This window comes from Motacilla alba, chromosome 1A (genome assembly GCF_015832195.1).
Source record: "Motacilla alba alba isolate MOTALB_02 chromosome 1A, Motacilla_alba_V1.0_pri, whole genome shotgun sequence".
Classification (NCBI taxonomy): Eukaryota; Metazoa; Chordata; class Aves; order Passeriformes; family Motacillidae; genus Motacilla; species Motacilla alba.
In genome coordinates this window covers 14,488,079-14,505,241 of record NC_052031.1, presented here as the reverse complement: position 1 = coordinate 14,505,241, position 17,163 = coordinate 14,488,079, and the positions used below count along the sequence as shown (strand labels likewise).

The window sequence follows — 17,163 nt, the reverse complement described above, 5'->3', positions numbered from 1 at the left end:
CATAGTCAGAGGGTAAGTTCTCAAACAGCATCAGTAGATGGATCATACAAAATCTCTGACATTAGTAAAGTAAAGCCATTTCTCAGAGTGCATTTTGTTTTCAGGACCTTCAGGAGGAAGGTAGGAAAGCTGGGCCAATACTGTGTAAACCATGGTGTTCAACGACTGTGGGCAAAGTGCTGCTGCAGTCCTTGTACAGCTGAAATAATGTATACCCAGCCCTATGGCTCTGCTGTAAGTTATTGCACCCTATCTGTCTTTACAGCTTACAGGCCAGTGTCCATGTAAGCCAGGTTACAGTGGAAGATGCTGCAATGAATGTGAGGAAAACTACTTTGGCAATCCCCAGATGCATTGTGTTTGTAAGTATTATTATGTGGGACAGCTGGATTAGGAACTGCCTCAACATAAATGCTTACCTTTTATATTCACAGGGCGTACATGTAGAGAAACAGCCTTTCATATGTTTGTGTGTATGAGATGGACAAGCATTTATATTATTTATCTATATTGTTATTTCAATGGTTAACATGGAAGTCAGAGATGAAGAAGAGCCACTACTGTGCAATCCACCTTGCTCTGACTCAAACACTGCCTTGCTTTTATTATCTTGAAATGCGCCTTTTTCATGCACTAATCCTACAGAAGAGGAACAACTGGATGTAATCTGCTGTTCCTTTCTTGCAGCATGTGAGTGTAACCTGGAGGGGACCCGCCAGCCCACGTGTGACAAAGCCACCGGCGCGTGTAACTGTCGTGCTGGTGTCACCGGCCGGCTCTGTGACCAGTGTGCCCGCGGCTTTGAGAAGGACTTTCCTTCCTGCCCTCAGTGTCATCTTTGTTTTGATCAGTGGGATGCTGAAATTGCTGCTCTTGCTCAGACTGTGCAGGGCTTAATGAGGTTTGCAGCAAAGCTGGAAGATAAAGGAGGACGAATGCCCAGCTGTGACATGCGCTTCAAAGCCTTCGAAGATGCCATTTCTGAAACTGAACGCGTCTTGAGACATCCTGTCCTTTCACTGGAGGCCCTATCAGGCATCAGGGATTTTCAGGCCTACCTTCAGTAAGGGCTAGGTTGCTCCTGGAAAAGTCCCTTAGCTGAGAAACTGTCTTCCCCCAGACTCCACCAGCCATCCCTACATATCAGTCCCACTTCTGATCAGCACACAGATGCTGGTCTACTAAGTCACTGTTTTCAATAGATCTGTGAACAAATAATCCTTAATATATGCCTAACATATATTAGAGACACATACTTAAATGCTGGAATTTTCCAGTTCATACTAAAGATTTTCTAAATAAGCCATATAATTAAATGGTTTTTGCTTATTTATAAATGTATCTCTTGCCCTCTAAAATATTGTGTAACTCAGTTCTAGTTTAAGAACAATCTGGTCTGACTTCTGCATAACTGTCTTATCCCCTTCAGACAAAAAGTTGCTCAGATGGGTCCCCTTCACAGTTCACCCTTTGAGTTTCCTGACCTTAACAAGAGCATAGAAGATATAGTAGAAGAAGCCGACCTAGTGTTTGAACTTCTACAACAAAAAATACATCTGCATCAAAGTTTTCAGTACTTGAACTTCAAAGGTAAGTCAGCAATGAATTAAAATGGGTGGACATTTTCCCTGAAATTTTGGAATGCTTTGTCATCATTAAACCATACAACATTTCAAAAGATCCCTTTGCTTCCTATGGTAGCACAAAAATGTTGACACTAATAACATTTTATACTGACTTTCCAAAATCTCTTTTGTCTTAAAATGCTGTGATTTCTAGCATCCCAAATTTCAGATGCATGTGCCAGGGTCACATCAGTCAGGAGTCTCATAAATCCAAACGCTTACATCAGGATGTAAAAGAAACCAAATTTCACAGTCCAGACTCACATGCAATAGAACAGCAAAGGATTCCCCCACCACGTTTGACTCCTCTTGCTCATACTTAAAAATCTTGTACAGGAACTGTTTATTTAATTAAAGCATAGTGTCATAGTGCAGCTTCTCAGTGTTCCCATGGGAAAATACTTAACTTTATGTGGGACAGAAGTAGCTCTCCATCATCAAAAAATGTGAAAGCAGAACTGAGCTCCCTGGCATTTTTGAAAGAATTACATCCTCTGTGCTTGAGCTAAGTATAGTCTCCATCAGCTGCTAATAGCTGTCATGATGATGTTCTGCACTAATTTCTGGAGAAAAATGGGGCTGTATCAGGCAGGGAACATGAACAGATGCTACACCACCCACAATGGCAGGAGATGGTCAGCAGACTCCTCTCCAAAGAGATGGCAGCCAAGATATGAACCCCCAGAAGATGAGGGTGCTCACCACAAAAACTACAAACTACAAGCAATGCACTCCCACTTACAGTTCCTCTGTGTTTCATTCAGGCAAGAAAACTTGGCCCAGGCAAGTTGGGATTTTGTTTTGGTTTGGGTTTTTTATTATTATTTTTTGTTTGGATTTTTTGTTTGTTTTGATAAAAACAAAGGAAAAAGAAAAAATAAGGAAAAGTCAACAAAATGCAAAGTGGAGGGAATGGGAGAGAGGAAAAGAGGGATTAACTTAAGGTTTAGGGCTCCTGTGCCCTGTAGTACTTGGCAGCCCCCTGGGGCAGCTCCTCGGCTCAGGTCCCTCTGCAAGCAGCCAGTACAGCTCTCCCAGGCTCCACTTCTCAATTCAACTGAGCCTTGCACAGACAGAAAGGCAGAAAGGCAAAGAAACAATAAATCCCAGGGAGGTCAGTGGACACAGAGCTGAAGCATTGCTGGTGCTCTCTGGTCACATTCCAAACCCACTTCATCTTTTGGCCTCTGGAGACAGATAAACAGCCCTATAAAAAGCACATGGGAGTGTGGGGAGGGGAAGACCTTGAATTTAAGATGAATTTCCTATCAAGGCCACAAATATTCATTGGTTCAGCTACCAAGCATATAATAGCGCAAAAATAACATTTCCCTCAAGAAAAACAGCTTTTCTGATACCCAGGAGAGAGACTGGCTCCTCAGTCCATCTTCCTTTCATACCAGCAGCATATCCTCTGTCTGCTTTTTCCTCTCCTTTTTGCTGGGGTAGATACACCATCTGGGGCACATCTGGCACTCGTGCCCTAGACACACACAGAGAATGAGCTCCTGCCTATGTCTCTGTGCAGAGGATCAGGAGCTGGAGTCCTCCTCACAGGCATACATTCAGCTAGATGACCTGGAAACATCAATATCTAGTGATAAATTAAAACCACTGGAAAAACCAAGATGCAAGTGCCCTTAAAAGAATGTTTGCAGTCTATGAGATCTCATTAAATTATGGCTTTCCAGCATTGGCCCCTGGCTTTGCAGCAGCTGAGGTGCAATAATGCAGTGAGAGAAGCTTCCTAGGCTGTAAATCAAGCCTGTGCTAAGACACTGTGTTTAATGTAAAGGAACTTGGAATCTCTACAGCTCCATCAAAAACCAAATGTGGAAAATGCATTTAGGCCACTTAATGGAGAGCTGAACCACTGTGAAACATTCCTGCAATGGAATTGTTGCGCAGAAAAAAATCTCTGGCTCAGATGAGGAGTTACAGCAGTCTCTTGCCAGGTATTTTGTATTAAGAACTAACTTTAAACTGTATATTGTTTCCAAGAATTACAAGATAAATAAATAGCCCTGGTTCCACATGATAACTAAACATTGTTCAGCTTCAGTCAAAGCACAGCCAAGGGCTTTAGAGCTTGAATCAAAGCACACAGGACTTGAGTGTCTTGTCTTTGACTTCAAGTCGTAACTGAGACAGTTACCAGCACAAAGAGAGATGTTAATCAGAGATTGCTAATGCTTTTTCACTGCTGACACATCAATTCTGGCCCTGGACATATTTCTGCCTCAAAATGTGGGCATAAATCTGGGCTCTCTGGAGATCTGGGAAACCTCGACAGCAGCAGTAACAGCTTTAAATTATGTGTGTTGCAAAATCCTTTTCTCAGGCTATTAATCTGCAAAAAATGTAATATTCTCCAACCCTTTTGAGCCTACTTAAGGAAAAGCTTTCACTAACCAGACAAGACTCTTGCTGAAAAGCATTTTTAGCCTGGCCTATTAGCTTATCACGGAAGTGGTTTTTTTTTTAATTCATCAGTCCTGAAACTGGATTTTCCACAGACAAAAAAAAGCCCTCATATATTCCCATTTGTAATATAAATTTTGGTCTCACTCTTGCAGACCACTTAGCTCTTGGGTGCTATGCTAAACAGAAAGGATGGTTGCTTTCCTGACCCACAATCAGGCAGCTGATCATTTCATGACAACTGGCAGAAACAGTTTTCCTGCCTAAAACATAATAAATGTGAAGAGCTTTTATCCAATCAACAATGGCAGTAATGCATGAGCTACTGATGAATGCAGATCAGTAGCAGTTCATGCCAATAATGGGATGTCCTTCATACTTCTGTCTATTCTGTTGCCTTCTCAAACACCTTGGCATCCTGTGGGTGACATAGGATCCACCATATTTTCATCTAGTTTAGCAGGTTTTATGAGCATCGATAACTATTTCTATTTGGCAACTGGGTAAGTAAAGGATTAAAAGGCTTGGCTGAGGAAAAGTCAGTTCCTGCCCTTCCCTGCTTCCCAAATCAAACACCAGTGAATCACCTGTCACTCAGCAATTGTCCAGAATTCAAGTAAATGCACAAACTGAATGCAACCAAATGCAGTTGGTACTAAAACCTATTTCTGTTGGTACAGAGGCCATCAGCAACATTAGGAAACACTCTGAAGTATCATTGCTGGCAGAACAGAGGACCAGGGGGACAAGCCCTGTTGTAAGACACTCGGAGTACACCAGGAACAACGCACTCACTGTGTTGGACCACCAGGTCTTAAACGCAAGCAGTGTGCTGCAACAGCTCAGAATGATCAAAAGCCCTGACATCCAAAACTTGAATGAAAAGGTAGGTGCTGTGGATTTTGAATGAAAGCTAAAAAAACCCTAAAAACCAAAAACCTCTTTTTTTTTGATGTTGTAGTAGGTTTTATTTTAAGAGGATGCTTACATGCATTTTTAATTCTGGAAAATGACACTTCCTTGCCACAACCAATCACATCAAGAACAACTGCACTTCTCAGCTGTAGTTATTTCCAGCCTTCTGGAAGCCATTGTTCCCAGCACAAGGAACTGTTTAAGCACTCTCTAGTCTCAAGAGGTCATCAGAGTAATTTCAGAAAGATTAAGGCAAACCTCCTCCATGAGTAAGTTAAACTAACCAGAGTGACTTTGTCCTGGAGTGGATGGGGAGTGCTCACCTATCCTTTGTGTCACCTCTGGGAAAGAAGGGGATTTCTGTTCTTCTGCAGGGCAGCAGTAAATACCTGATAGTACCAATTCATAACAAACCTGGAAGAGATCATCCACCTAAGCCTATAGGTTCCAGATCTGTGTCAAAATACATGGAGGACTAGACATGGCACCTTGTTCTGTTAGAGTTACCTGGATCCTTTAGAAGAAGCCATTGACCCATTAGGGAATGGTTTCAGCCCTTTTGCTAAAGAAGAGTAAAGCAGGGGTCTCAGTGCAACACTTGGAGCCTAACAAATGGCTCCTGCAAGGATGCTCAGAGCCATGGGCTGCCATTGCATCCTTCAAATCAGGGGAGAGGGACCTGTAATGGGCAGTGATACCCATCTTTATAAAGACCAGATGCTGTGTCTTAGGGAATATCCTATCCTATACTCAATGTCCATGTGATATCAAACATCTTCCTTCCCTCACGAGTGTATCTCAGGCCCCCAGAGGAGTACTGACACAAGCATCTTCCCTCTTGCAGATCTGTGGTGTTCCAGGAGACCAGCCATGTGCCACAGCAGCCTGTGGGGGAGCTTTGTGCCAGGACAGTCATGGACTAAGGCAGTGTGGTGGCCCAGACTGCACTGGAGCTCTTCCTCTCTCCTCCAAGGCCTTCAGGAAAGCTGAGGAGACTGCTGTGATGCTAAATAACTTGGCTACTCAGCTACAGGAACCTGAGAATCAGGTGCTGTATATCAAACCTACATTTGTTCAGTGAAATGGATGGAGGATGAGATTTGGGAGGTCACAAATCTACGAAAACTCACCTGCTCTTTGGACAAAGAGCAGTGACATAGTGATGGACTCTGTCCCAGCATCATAGACCTATCATGATTCAGTACCAGGAGTCAGCCCCACCAAGAGATTGGCTTTATCTAGATCTTCTTCCTGACAGCTGCTAAGATTTCAAAGGTCATGGTGCCCTGTGCCTATGGGAGTAGATGGTTTCAGGCTAGAATTGTCTGGATTTTTACTGGGAAAGATTCAAATGGCACCATTTGTCAGTAGCCTGACATGCTTATTGCACTGGGATTACTGCTGTGCATGGCATTAGGCTCTATTTATACAACTTCATACTACTCTTATGATTGCCAATAAATTACTTCTTAAATAATTTCAAGATGAAGCTTTTCTGCCCCCAGTAATGTTTAGGAGAGCATCAATTAGTCGACTACACTGCACAGTAGCAGTGAAAAATAATTCAAGCAAAGTGTGGCCAATGCAACCTATGCCAAGGAAAAAAACCCAGACAAATCCCAAAGCAGCAGTAAGGAGTTTGCTCTTACTAACAGTCAGAGATGATGCCTGTTACAGTTAGAGGCAAAGCACATTTTCCAGCAGAAATTACATTCTGCTGTGGCTTTGTCCTGTCCCTGCAGGACGCCTGGGCATCCATTTTCTCTTTTTAAAACGTACTCGAGCCTGCATCCCAGCCAGCCGGCTGGGAAACTGGGGCACCTCCCTGGGGCCCCGGGACACGGAGAGGCGGCGGCCAAAGGCATCGCCGAGCCCGGGAGCGCCTGCCAGGCTGCCGGGACATCGCCTGTGGCGCGCACAAGCCTCAGGCATCTCCGTGATAATATGAGTGAACTATTTTGAGACATTTCAGGAATAAAAACATCAGCATTTCTCTCGTTGCATGGGGAAAGACCGAATCTCTCTCCTCTGCAGACCACTGATGTACCTGGGCCATTCTTGAAGGCAAAGCCCCTACCAAAGTAAAATACTGTTGGAATTTGATAATTAGTCTAAAGTTCTCTTTAGTCTAATTTAAATTATCAAGACTACTAATCTGGTGGGAAAATACGAGTTTTAAAGACAAGACTTGAGCTCCATCTTCCTTGTGTCCTCTTTAACTGTTTTTTTAACAGCAAGTCCAATATGAAATGACAAATGAACTTACATTTTCTTGAATCAGATCACTGACAAGCTACAGTACTGCAATAACTGTTGATATTCTTTTTTAGAAACAGGAGGGGGCTGTGGTTTAGCAGTGGTTCCAGAAGAAAAAAAAAAAAAAAAAAAAAAAAAAAGACTTGATTTAGGCTTTTTCTGAGGCCAGATGAAGCCCAGGATGTAGCAGCTTCTGGAGTTCCCCAAAGAGGTCTCCTACTACTTTTCAAAGCCACAGCAAGTGATTCCAGCTGAGGCTTGGATCAAAATTACCTTTGTGTCAGAGCCCAACTTGCAAAGCAATGACAGATAACCTCCAGAAAATGGCACTGCTGTTTCTAATAATATTTCCAGGTTAAAAGCATTAGAAAAATGGCAGAAGACAGCAAACTGAAAGGCTCGCGATTTAATGGGCAACTGGAGACAACTATGAATCAAATTGAAGTTGATGGAGAGATCGCTAAGGAGTTCATCCAAAAAGTGAAAGACTTCTTGTTAGGTAAATATGCGGTGTTCTTTTTGACTCATTTTTCATAAATATATTCCAATATAATACAGCATAATGGACAGCCAGAAGATGATCTAGCTGTGTATGCATGAAATTTCCCATCTACAACCTGAGCTGTGCAAACTTTTTCAATCCCTTTTTTCTGATGCATCTTTCTCCCAGGTGATGGTACTTTGTATCAATTTTTCAATTCATCTGTTACATTCTGATTATCATCTTTTATTACTGAGTTTAATCTGAAGTAACTCTCTCTGTTCCTGGTTTATCTGAGTAAAGGACTACTAAGATAATTTTGTACAATATATAATGGCCAGGCATGTCCAATGCATCCTCAAATTGTTATTCCACCCCCTTCTTCCAGGCCCGTAAATAGAGGCTCTCGGTAGGGAGCGTGGGAATTAGGACACATCCCACTCCATCGCCTCCATAAAGCTGTAACTCGAGGAATCAAAGGATTCTGGTAGAACTTCACAGCTCTCATAAAAAAAAACCAAACAAACAACCGTATATACCCTAAAAATTTTCCACTCTCAGGATTGCAGAAAAATGCTGTAGGAAACAGATCCTAATTTTTTTACCAGCACATCAAAGGGTTCGAATGTGGCAGGATTTTCTTTAATCTCTTCAATGTAGCTGATCTCATAAATTTCTATGGATTGCAGTCTTTTGGCATTCGTACCTCTACGTCCAAACGGGAGCAAGGGCAGAGGACAGAGGACTTTTTTTTGTTCAGAAAAATTTACATTATTTTATTGATTTAGAAGATTTAGGTCCATTTGATTGCTTAAGAGTCTCAGATTTTTTTATTGATAGCCACTGAAAATTCCATCTTTCACTCTTCTTTTATGTTTCTTAGTAGATATACAGCATTTATTAACAATTTTAAAAGAATTTTTTCAAATCTTTGTTTTGTTACTTGAAGTTTAAGAACAGAACAGCTGAGAAGCATACAGTGAAACATTAAAAATACATTAAATCTGCTGTACTTGACATTGATCTGGATGAATATATTTCTACAGAAAATAGCTCTCAGGAATGCACTACTGTTTGCACACTAAATGTCTTCTGTTTAATTCTTGCTGACTTACTCTAGATATTAACACAATCATTAACACAACCATGTCTCAACTGCTTTATCATACAAGATCTTGTCTATAAATGGAAGTGAGCAGAAGACAAAACTGATGATGTGACTTCTCAAGACATTGACTACTCTGTGTGTGCCTCTGCCTCTTAGCAAAGAGCTAGGACAAGCTCATTTGTAATGGGAATTTTCAAAATATGTTTTTTTCTATTGTAAACTCCCATTCTATGCAAGTCTGACCCAAGTTCCCTCTGCAGCTTAGTCTTTCTCATTAACCAGCAAAGGAACCACTTTCTCAATATTGTGGCAACTCCAGGGAAGGGATTACACCCACTGGCCAGCTTGGAAATCTCTATTCACGCCCCAGCCTCAGCAGCACCTCTTTGATCTGTGGGCCAAGGGAGAAATGGGCTCTGACACATCTAGCTGTGCTGGGCACTGATTTAAAGCCCTCCATGGGCTCTGTTCTACATCAGAATTTTAATAACTCAGTTCAAAGTGGGTTCAAATCCTTATTTCAGCCAGTTCTGACAACACTAACAGCAGTATCTAGAAGCATAATATTAAATTACAAAATGTTGGAGATAATTCTCTTACCCCCTTGCTGTGCCTGTCAGCTTTATTCTCCCACATAACTCAAAGGGTAGGCAGCCATAATGACCATTTACTGGGAAGAAGGAGCTGCTTCAGGATACTCTCAGCTCCATTTCTGTTGCAGATGAGAGTGCTCCTCCAGAAGACATTGAGAAGGTGGCAAACTATGTTCTGCAAATAAACCTTCCCCTGACTCCACAAGAGCTCACAGGCATGCTTGGCAAACTTCAAAGCATTATGAACCACTGTGAGAAGTACAAACTGAATAATAAGAGAAACACAAAAAGGGAGGATGCTCAGACACTGCTGGTGGAGGCACAAGAAGCTGAGTAAGTAGAGTATTCTCATACTGGTGTGCCAGCTGCAGCTGGGGTGGCACTGTGCACAGTGGGACTGCTCCATTCCCCTGGACACCCAGCAGTATCCCAGTAACACTGGAAGGAGAGTTCAGGTGGAGATTTCACCTAGCCTTTTCCACAGGGCCTCTCCAGCAGGAAGGAGCCATTGCCACTTGGGCTGCAGAAGCCAACATGCTGAAAGGAAGCAGCTCCTGACAGCTCTTGGCTCCCCTGCCTGCTGAGTCAGAGAGGCCAAAGCAGCTTCTTAACTCCACCTTGGACCTGGTGGAGCATTACATCTGGCTCACTGGGTGGTTTGAAAGACCCAACAAGAGAAAAAACCCTGTTCACCCGTGATCTTCCCTACTAGCTGTGCACCACCAGGCAGCCAGCAGCATCCAAGCTCACCTTGAGTACAGCAACTCAGGTGCTCCCCCACAAAGTCCTTTTCTGAGGTTTTGCTTTACCAATTTACCACAATTTTAATGGTTGTTGTTGGACTTGAGGAAACATTCCTGTATGTCAGCATGGGTGCATTTGAGACATGTTCTTGTTTTGCTCACCACACCACAATACTACATACGCTTCCTTTTTCCATTTTAGCAAAGCAGCTAAAGCTCTTCTGCCAGTGGATGAAATTAATAATAAACTAAAAAATGTTGTGAAGTCCCAAGGGCACTCCAAAAGCACCATCATAAAGTCAAATGAAGAGATACGAGGCATCGGAACACAAATCTCTCAGGTATCTTGCTGCAAATATTTTAATTTATTTGCTAGATTTATTAGAAAGAGATACTTCATTCTGAAGTTCCCTTAAGATAAATTTAAATAAACAAAACCAGAATGTGGCACAGATATGACACCAATTCCATACCTCTTACGCGTCTCTTAATCCATTGACAGTCCCTCATTACACGCTCCACAAGCTGGATGGACGTTGCATAAGAAATCACAGCCTTCAATTGCTCTGTTTTAGGCTGAGAACCAGGTGAACAAGACAAATGATAAACTAAATGACTTGTCAGCCAAACAGACTGAGATGGAACATGAAAGTGCCACATGGCAGGCAAAAATGCTGATGAACAAGAATCAAGCTCTAAAGGCAAGAGCAGAGGCAGAAGCAGCTCACAAGCGAGCCCAGAAAATGGATAATGTAAGCCCTTCTGTCACATGTTAAGGGAATAAAAACCTCCTCCATGTTTAATAGTATTTTTGTTTCAGAAGCATTGCCATGCTGTCATCAAAACGTAACATTTTCCTTATGCCATGCAGTGTAAAATGCCATGGTTAGGAAGAATTTGTGTTTTATTTTAAGGTTTCTGGCATACACTTCTGTTTGCTTGAATGACAGAAAACATACACTTTTCTCTGGCTACTTCATGATATTTTTTCTTGCACTGTGTATAAGACTTGTAGTCACCATGGGCACCAATAAACACAACAGAACAAATCACAAATCCAGATATTAAAATACATGAGTGATGGAAGCACCCTAACAATTCATCCTGTGTTGTTCTCCTTCAGAGAAAATTGGTGTGGGAGTTATTTGGAGTTTTTGATTAGTGTGGTGCTTTCCAGTAGTTCAGGTTTTTTGAACATGCAGCTAGAAATTTGCTAAAATGGCAAGAACCAAGTACCCACACCGTAAGCTTGGAACATGACCATACTTCCAAGTTACAAGAACTGTAGTCAAAATATAAACTGCAGCCTCAACAGCAACCTAGATCAGCGGGGAACAGATTAGCCAGTAAATATTACTGCAATTGAAAATGTAAAAACCCCAATGCTGTTACAGATAATTCATTAAATTTGAATTAAGCCTTACGACAAACTGAAATTTACAGAAAAGCCCTATCAATAGAGGCAAAACCAGCATAAACTTAAATATCTTAAATAATATTTTCTTTATATCCTTGCCTCTCCCTCTCCTTTAGATTACTTCACTGGCAGTTTGTTTTAATTGATTTCTATCACATTTTGCAAAGCATTTTTCAATGTCTACAAATTAAGGATATATTTTTTAATATTTAAGAGAATGGGGAATCCAAACTTTGGTTCAAAAAGGATGTTTAAAAAGTATTAAAACGTCGTTCTGTACACCAGATTAATTATGAGATGCTCTTAAACTAAGTAATGACCTTTTGTTACAGGAATTTACTGATATGAAAAGAAAGTACACCATTCTTCAAGAAAAGCTAAAAACCCAAGGACCTCCAAAAGTAACACTAGAAAAAGTGAAGCAGTTGAAAGAAGAAGCAGAAAAACTGGCTAAAGAGACTGAAAAGAAGATAAAAAGAATAACAGGTGATGTTCTCACTTCCACAGTGAGTGGCAAGCACTGTGTAGTCATGATTTCAAGGCTAAAGCCCTTGCCCACAGGCACTAACACACTAAGTTCACCCAAAATTAGGTTTAAAACAATTTACCTGGTGAAAATCCCTGCCTGAAGCTACTAATTTTAAAAGCAGTTGAATTGATTTGGCTTATGTACTTTTTCTGACTTAAACAGATTGCTATAAACAAAGGTTAAGAACTGTCTGCACGGGGACTTGCAGAGATTTTCTTCAGTTTAAAAACAGGACAAGTGCAAAATCTGCATAAAACCTGGCTGCAGATTTACCTGGAGGCCCTGATTTGTGCATTTGCTTTGGGCACTTGGACATTCTGTCCTTCCTCTACGCTCTGTCTCTCCCCACATCACCCAGGCGAGGCCTTGTGTGACAGAGCTGAAGGGCAGCTGTTTTCCATCAGCCCGTGCTTGTTCCCCTCCAGACATTATCTCTGAGCAATGGCAGAGCAAACCAGCTACAACTACCAGCTTGTGGAGACTGAAGGTGACGTGCCCTGGATCTGTGGGACCATGGCTGTCAGGCAGAGGGGTCATGGGCACTGCAGAAGGAGCTGCTGTGGCTGTACTGGCACTGCTGCTCACACAGGCTCAGAGGGTCACCAAAAAGGAGGAGCACATCTCCTCCCTGCACACAGGGAACGTAATTCTCCTTGTAGTGGAGATCTGGGCATTGCCACTGGGAACCCTTAGGCCTAGGATCCTGCCAGGCTCAATGTCTGAAAATATCATGTAACATCAGCAAAACTGAAGCAGAAACTCTATCCCAGGAGAAAACTCTTCAGGACAAGATCCAAATAAATATTTTGAGCACATACCTTGAGGAAAGGCATTAAGATCATCCAAGTCACTCCAAATGCCCGAAAGATAAGGACATTAGAAACAGGCAGTGAATCCTGTGGATTTAACTCATTACCAATATGTTTACATTGGTGCAGCTTCACAAGAATCAGCAGAGAACAGTTACACAAGTGAGGGAGACCTAAGCCCATCACACCCAAATTGTCCAGGCTTTACACACATCAGTGGACACACTGTTCCTCTGAATGTTTCCATTTAAACCAAGTCCTTTAAGAGCTCCATGTCCTGTCCCATCCTAGCTGATGGACAAAAGCACATGCTGAGAAATTAATTTCTCCAAGGCTATCATGTTCTTAAACTTACACAACAAATGTGAGCATCATTGCATGTCTCTGCTCTTCCAGATTTGGAGAAGAAGCTTCAGGAACTGAATCAAACTAAACAAGATAAAGCAGAGCAACTGAGACAACTAGAGGAACAAGTGATAGCCATTAAAAATGAAATCATGGAGCAGGAAAGCAAGTATGCAACATGCAAGAGTTAGGGTCTGAACAGACCATGAGGTAAAATGAAGCTGAAGTCACCACGATTACCGCATCCTGAGCATCCTGGCACAGGCCACTGTCGTCTGGAAATACATCTGAAGTGGCCTAGTGAATAATGTAATTTTACCTTTTTTTAATTTTTCTTCTTTTGTCCAGTTGAGTTTATATGGAAATAGAAAATACCTTGTAATAAACCATCTTATTTAGTAATCAGGTGTAGTCTTTGAGGGTGCTCTACAATATACTCCTGTGCACAGTCTAGGGCTTCTTGTGGTGGTGGTGGTGGGGGGGTTGGAAATGCAAAAGGAGGATTGCCCAGAGAGCTGCTGGTGGCTGTCTCAAAGGCAGACTCCCAACACCCTGTGTCTTCTGCCAGCCCCTAAAAACCGTGCTTGTGCCACGAGTCTGCACGGGGCTGCTCAGACTCGATGGGGCGATGCAGATGAAACCCTGCGGGCTCCTGCAGCAGGATGCAAATGAAACCCTGCGGGCTCCTGCAGCCAACCTGCTGACAACCAGCAGCTCCCCCAGGCATTGTCACTGCTCCAGCCCCATGTCCTCACTGAGGCAGAGCGGGGATCCCTCACCAGAGCCCTGGCGATGCGAATCCCTGTGCTCAGCGGAACGCGGCGGGCAGCAGCTCCGAGCAGCGCCGGCCCTGGCCGGGGGCGGCAGAGCCGATTCCCCGCTGCCCGCTGGATGGCAGTGCTCGGATGCTTAACGCCGAAAACAACTTAAAAATCGTTTCTCTGGCGTTGGTGCTCCTGCAATGCACGTTTTTCTTCTGCTTATAAGGGGTTTCACGCGTTTTTCATTAATGTAACTAACAACTGGAGAATAACTCCAGCTCTTAGGTTTAAGCTGTGAGTCTAAAGGGCATGTTGAAAACCAGTTTCTCCAGCTCTTCTCCCACAGTTTAGCACTTCACAGAAGTCAGGGTTCACTCAGCAATTTCTCTTAGCCATCAAGAATATATGAATTGGCCTAAATTTTAGGCTGTTAATATTTTTTATATATTAGTAAAGCAGGAATCTGTGGCTAAGCAACTGTTATAGGCGTGCCAGAGTTTAAAGAAGACTGAAGTGAGCTACGCCTGAGTTTCAGACTCCCACCCTTGGTATACATACTGCGGCAGGTCACAGAGCAGATTAATGATGGGCTTTCCTCAGTCAAAACCAGTCGCGTCATTCCTGGCTGGACTGTCCCACTGCGAGGGACTTCATTCAGCACAGAGGGTGCTGCTTCAGAGCTAGGATGCAGTCCAGACCACATCTGTAAAACTCAGGAATGCTCTGCGGGAACACAGGGCTCTTAACATTTACCCATGCCAGCAGCACCCGTGAAACAATCCTTATCGATCCAACAGAGATAAACACTGCATAGTTATCACCCTGTGTTTACAAGAGCTAAAGCAGCATTGGTATGCGCTGGGGGCTTGGGTGGGAATTGCTGGCAGATGAGATTTCAGAGATACTCCCCTAACTCGAACCAGCTGTGCTCCAGGGCAATGCGCAACATGCATTACACTGTGACGCATTCTATTGTAAAAATAATGGAATCAAATTATAATTTTGATATCATCTAACAAAGCCACCTGAACACAGGAATGCACGGAATTTGTGGGTTAGCATTTTCTGAATTTTAGCACTTAGGAAAAATCATCTGTGAGGTGTGAGGCTTCTTTCTAAGTTACTAGGCTGCAATCAGATGACTGTATTTAGGCTGAATTTGACATAATGAAATAAACATCTCTGTTTTACTCGGAGCACACACCGGGCTGCTCACATGCAGGTCTCCAGATAATGAAGGATTTTCTGCAGGTTTCAGTGCATCTCAGCTGGACTGCACCTGGGAAAGGCAAACTGAAGCTCTTTGACAGAAATTCCCAATTGCATATAAACCAAAATGATTTCATTCATAGCTTTAAAAATCTGAATTCACAAGCAAAAAGTTGAAAGAGAACTTCCTCCTAAAATCTACTGTTGAGTATGAGAATTGCTGAGTGGCTTTCCACAAGCTGCACAGATGAGAAATCTGTAACAAACACAAGGCAGTCAAACAGGCCTGGAGAGGAGATGTATCCATGGGGGAAACAGAAATCGCTGGAAGGAAAGCGGAAGCAGGAACAAGAATTTAGCACAGAGTCTAACCTCCCCTCCCTGCCCCCAAGCATGCTCAGACACACAAAGGAAGCAGATCTGATGGGACCAACCAGTGGCCATAGAACTCCGAATCCATCCTGTGACAGCTTCAGAGGTTTCCAACTGTGCAGCATTTCCCATTGGAAGTGATGCAAAAACTTTCAAAGTGTTTTTTCAACGTTAATTTGTGGAGAAAATGCTGTCTCTAGATAAAAAGTACCTACTTGCAGTTCCCCCTGGACCTCTTCCTTGTGGGCAGAAATGGCTTCAGAAAGCTGTTTCTTGAGAAAGAATTGAAATAAGTTTCTTGCTGTAGAGCATTTTTACTTCAATGGCATTAATCAAAATACAAACAACACAACCAAACTGACATAGAATCAAATATATATTTAATCAAAATCATATCATCAGCTCTGTCTACCAGGCATTTGACCACTGCAGTGTTTTAAGAAAATGGGTGATCAAGTGGGTCCCACTGGGGTCAAATTCTGAAATTTTGTTTTCTGAGACTTCCAACCACACACAAACACGGACACTCCAGGGAGGTAAAGGTGGTTCACCAACCACAAGGATAGGGCACAAAACTGAATTTTTATCATTTGAAGAATCAAATTAAAATACTCCCACTCACTATTTGTCACGAGCACTGCAGAGAGGGAGAGACACAAGTCCCCTGTTTCTTATTACTCACACACTGAGTGTGGTGGTGTCTGTGATGTCTGAAAGAATACCACAGTTACAGGTGATGGTGGCCACCCCAGCCTGTGGCTGAAGCTCCAGCTCAACCCCTGATGTTGCACGGCAGGGTCACCCCCAGGCTGGAACAAAGCACGTTTTCATGCTCTCTGTGCCAAGGCACAAAGGAGCCTGTAGGGGTGGATAGGACTTCTACAAGGCTAAGAAACAGAAAAAAAAACCAAAAGGAGAAAACTTCAATCAAAGTTGGAAAAATACAGGACAGAAAAAGTCCAGTGGCAATGAAACAGTTACACATGGGGTGATGCTGCTGCCCATCTGCCATGGGCCAGAGGAGGCTCTACCAGCAGCAAAGTAAAACATTTTCTGTTAGTGGGGGGGACAAAAATGTTTCCTGTACTGAAGCTTAAAAATTATAACAGGGTTACAAAACTAAATTTGTTTTGTGAATTTAGAAGACCACAATGCAGAAGAAGTTTAAAATATTACAATTCCTGCCCAGTATAGAATGATTTAATTTTATGGATATATTTAATGAAACAGCTCCACAAGTTCTTTAATCCAGAGTCTTGGGTTATGTTTCAAACTTGGTGTTTAACCTTTAGGGCAAGTCACTTGGTATCTCTCTGTTTCTGCTTATCCATCTGTAAAATGAGAATGAACATATTTACCTACCTCGGCAGGGTTTGCCGGGCCAGACAGACCATGGTGTGTTTTCATTCTGGCACTGCAAATAGTGAGGGCAAAGGGTTCTTGGGGGGCCACTGGTACCTGGTAAAGATTTACACAAGTACACGTGTTACGTGTGCAAGCAAAACCTGGGTATATAAACCCAGGCATTTGTCCCAGCCACAATCCATCCTTCATACAGACTCCTAGGCATTTATTTAAC

The 17,163-nt window shown here is 42.7% G+C and overlaps 1 protein-coding gene across 2 annotated transcripts in view; it reads left to right on the top strand.

Moving 5' to 3' along the window:
• Positions 1-14,106, top strand: part of LAMB4 (laminin subunit beta 4) — a 41,169-nt gene extending 27,063 nt beyond the window's left edge. The window contains exons 25-35 of one of the 2 annotated variants that reach the window (XM_038155635.1): positions 266-362; positions 688-1,063; positions 1,430-1,590; positions 4,727-4,932; positions 5,806-6,009; positions 7,572-7,716; positions 9,528-9,732; positions 10,345-10,483; positions 10,718-10,894; positions 11,892-12,045; positions 13,294-14,106. In XM_038155635.1, the coding sequence (XP_038011563.1) occupies positions 266-362; positions 688-1,063; positions 1,430-1,590; positions 4,727-4,932; positions 5,806-6,009; positions 7,572-7,716; positions 9,528-9,732; positions 10,345-10,483; positions 10,718-10,894; positions 11,892-12,045; positions 13,294-13,433 (2,004 nt within the window). In that variant the 3' untranslated portion in view covers positions 13,434-14,106. Of the gene's footprint in view, positions 1-265; positions 363-687; positions 1,064-1,429; positions 1,591-4,726; positions 4,933-5,805; positions 6,010-7,571; positions 7,717-9,527; positions 9,733-10,344; positions 10,484-10,717; positions 10,895-11,891; positions 13,015-13,293 lie in introns of those variants that run through there. The other variant, XM_038155633.1, reaches the window with a different exon arrangement.
• Positions 14,107-17,163: the final 3,057 nt, after the last annotated feature.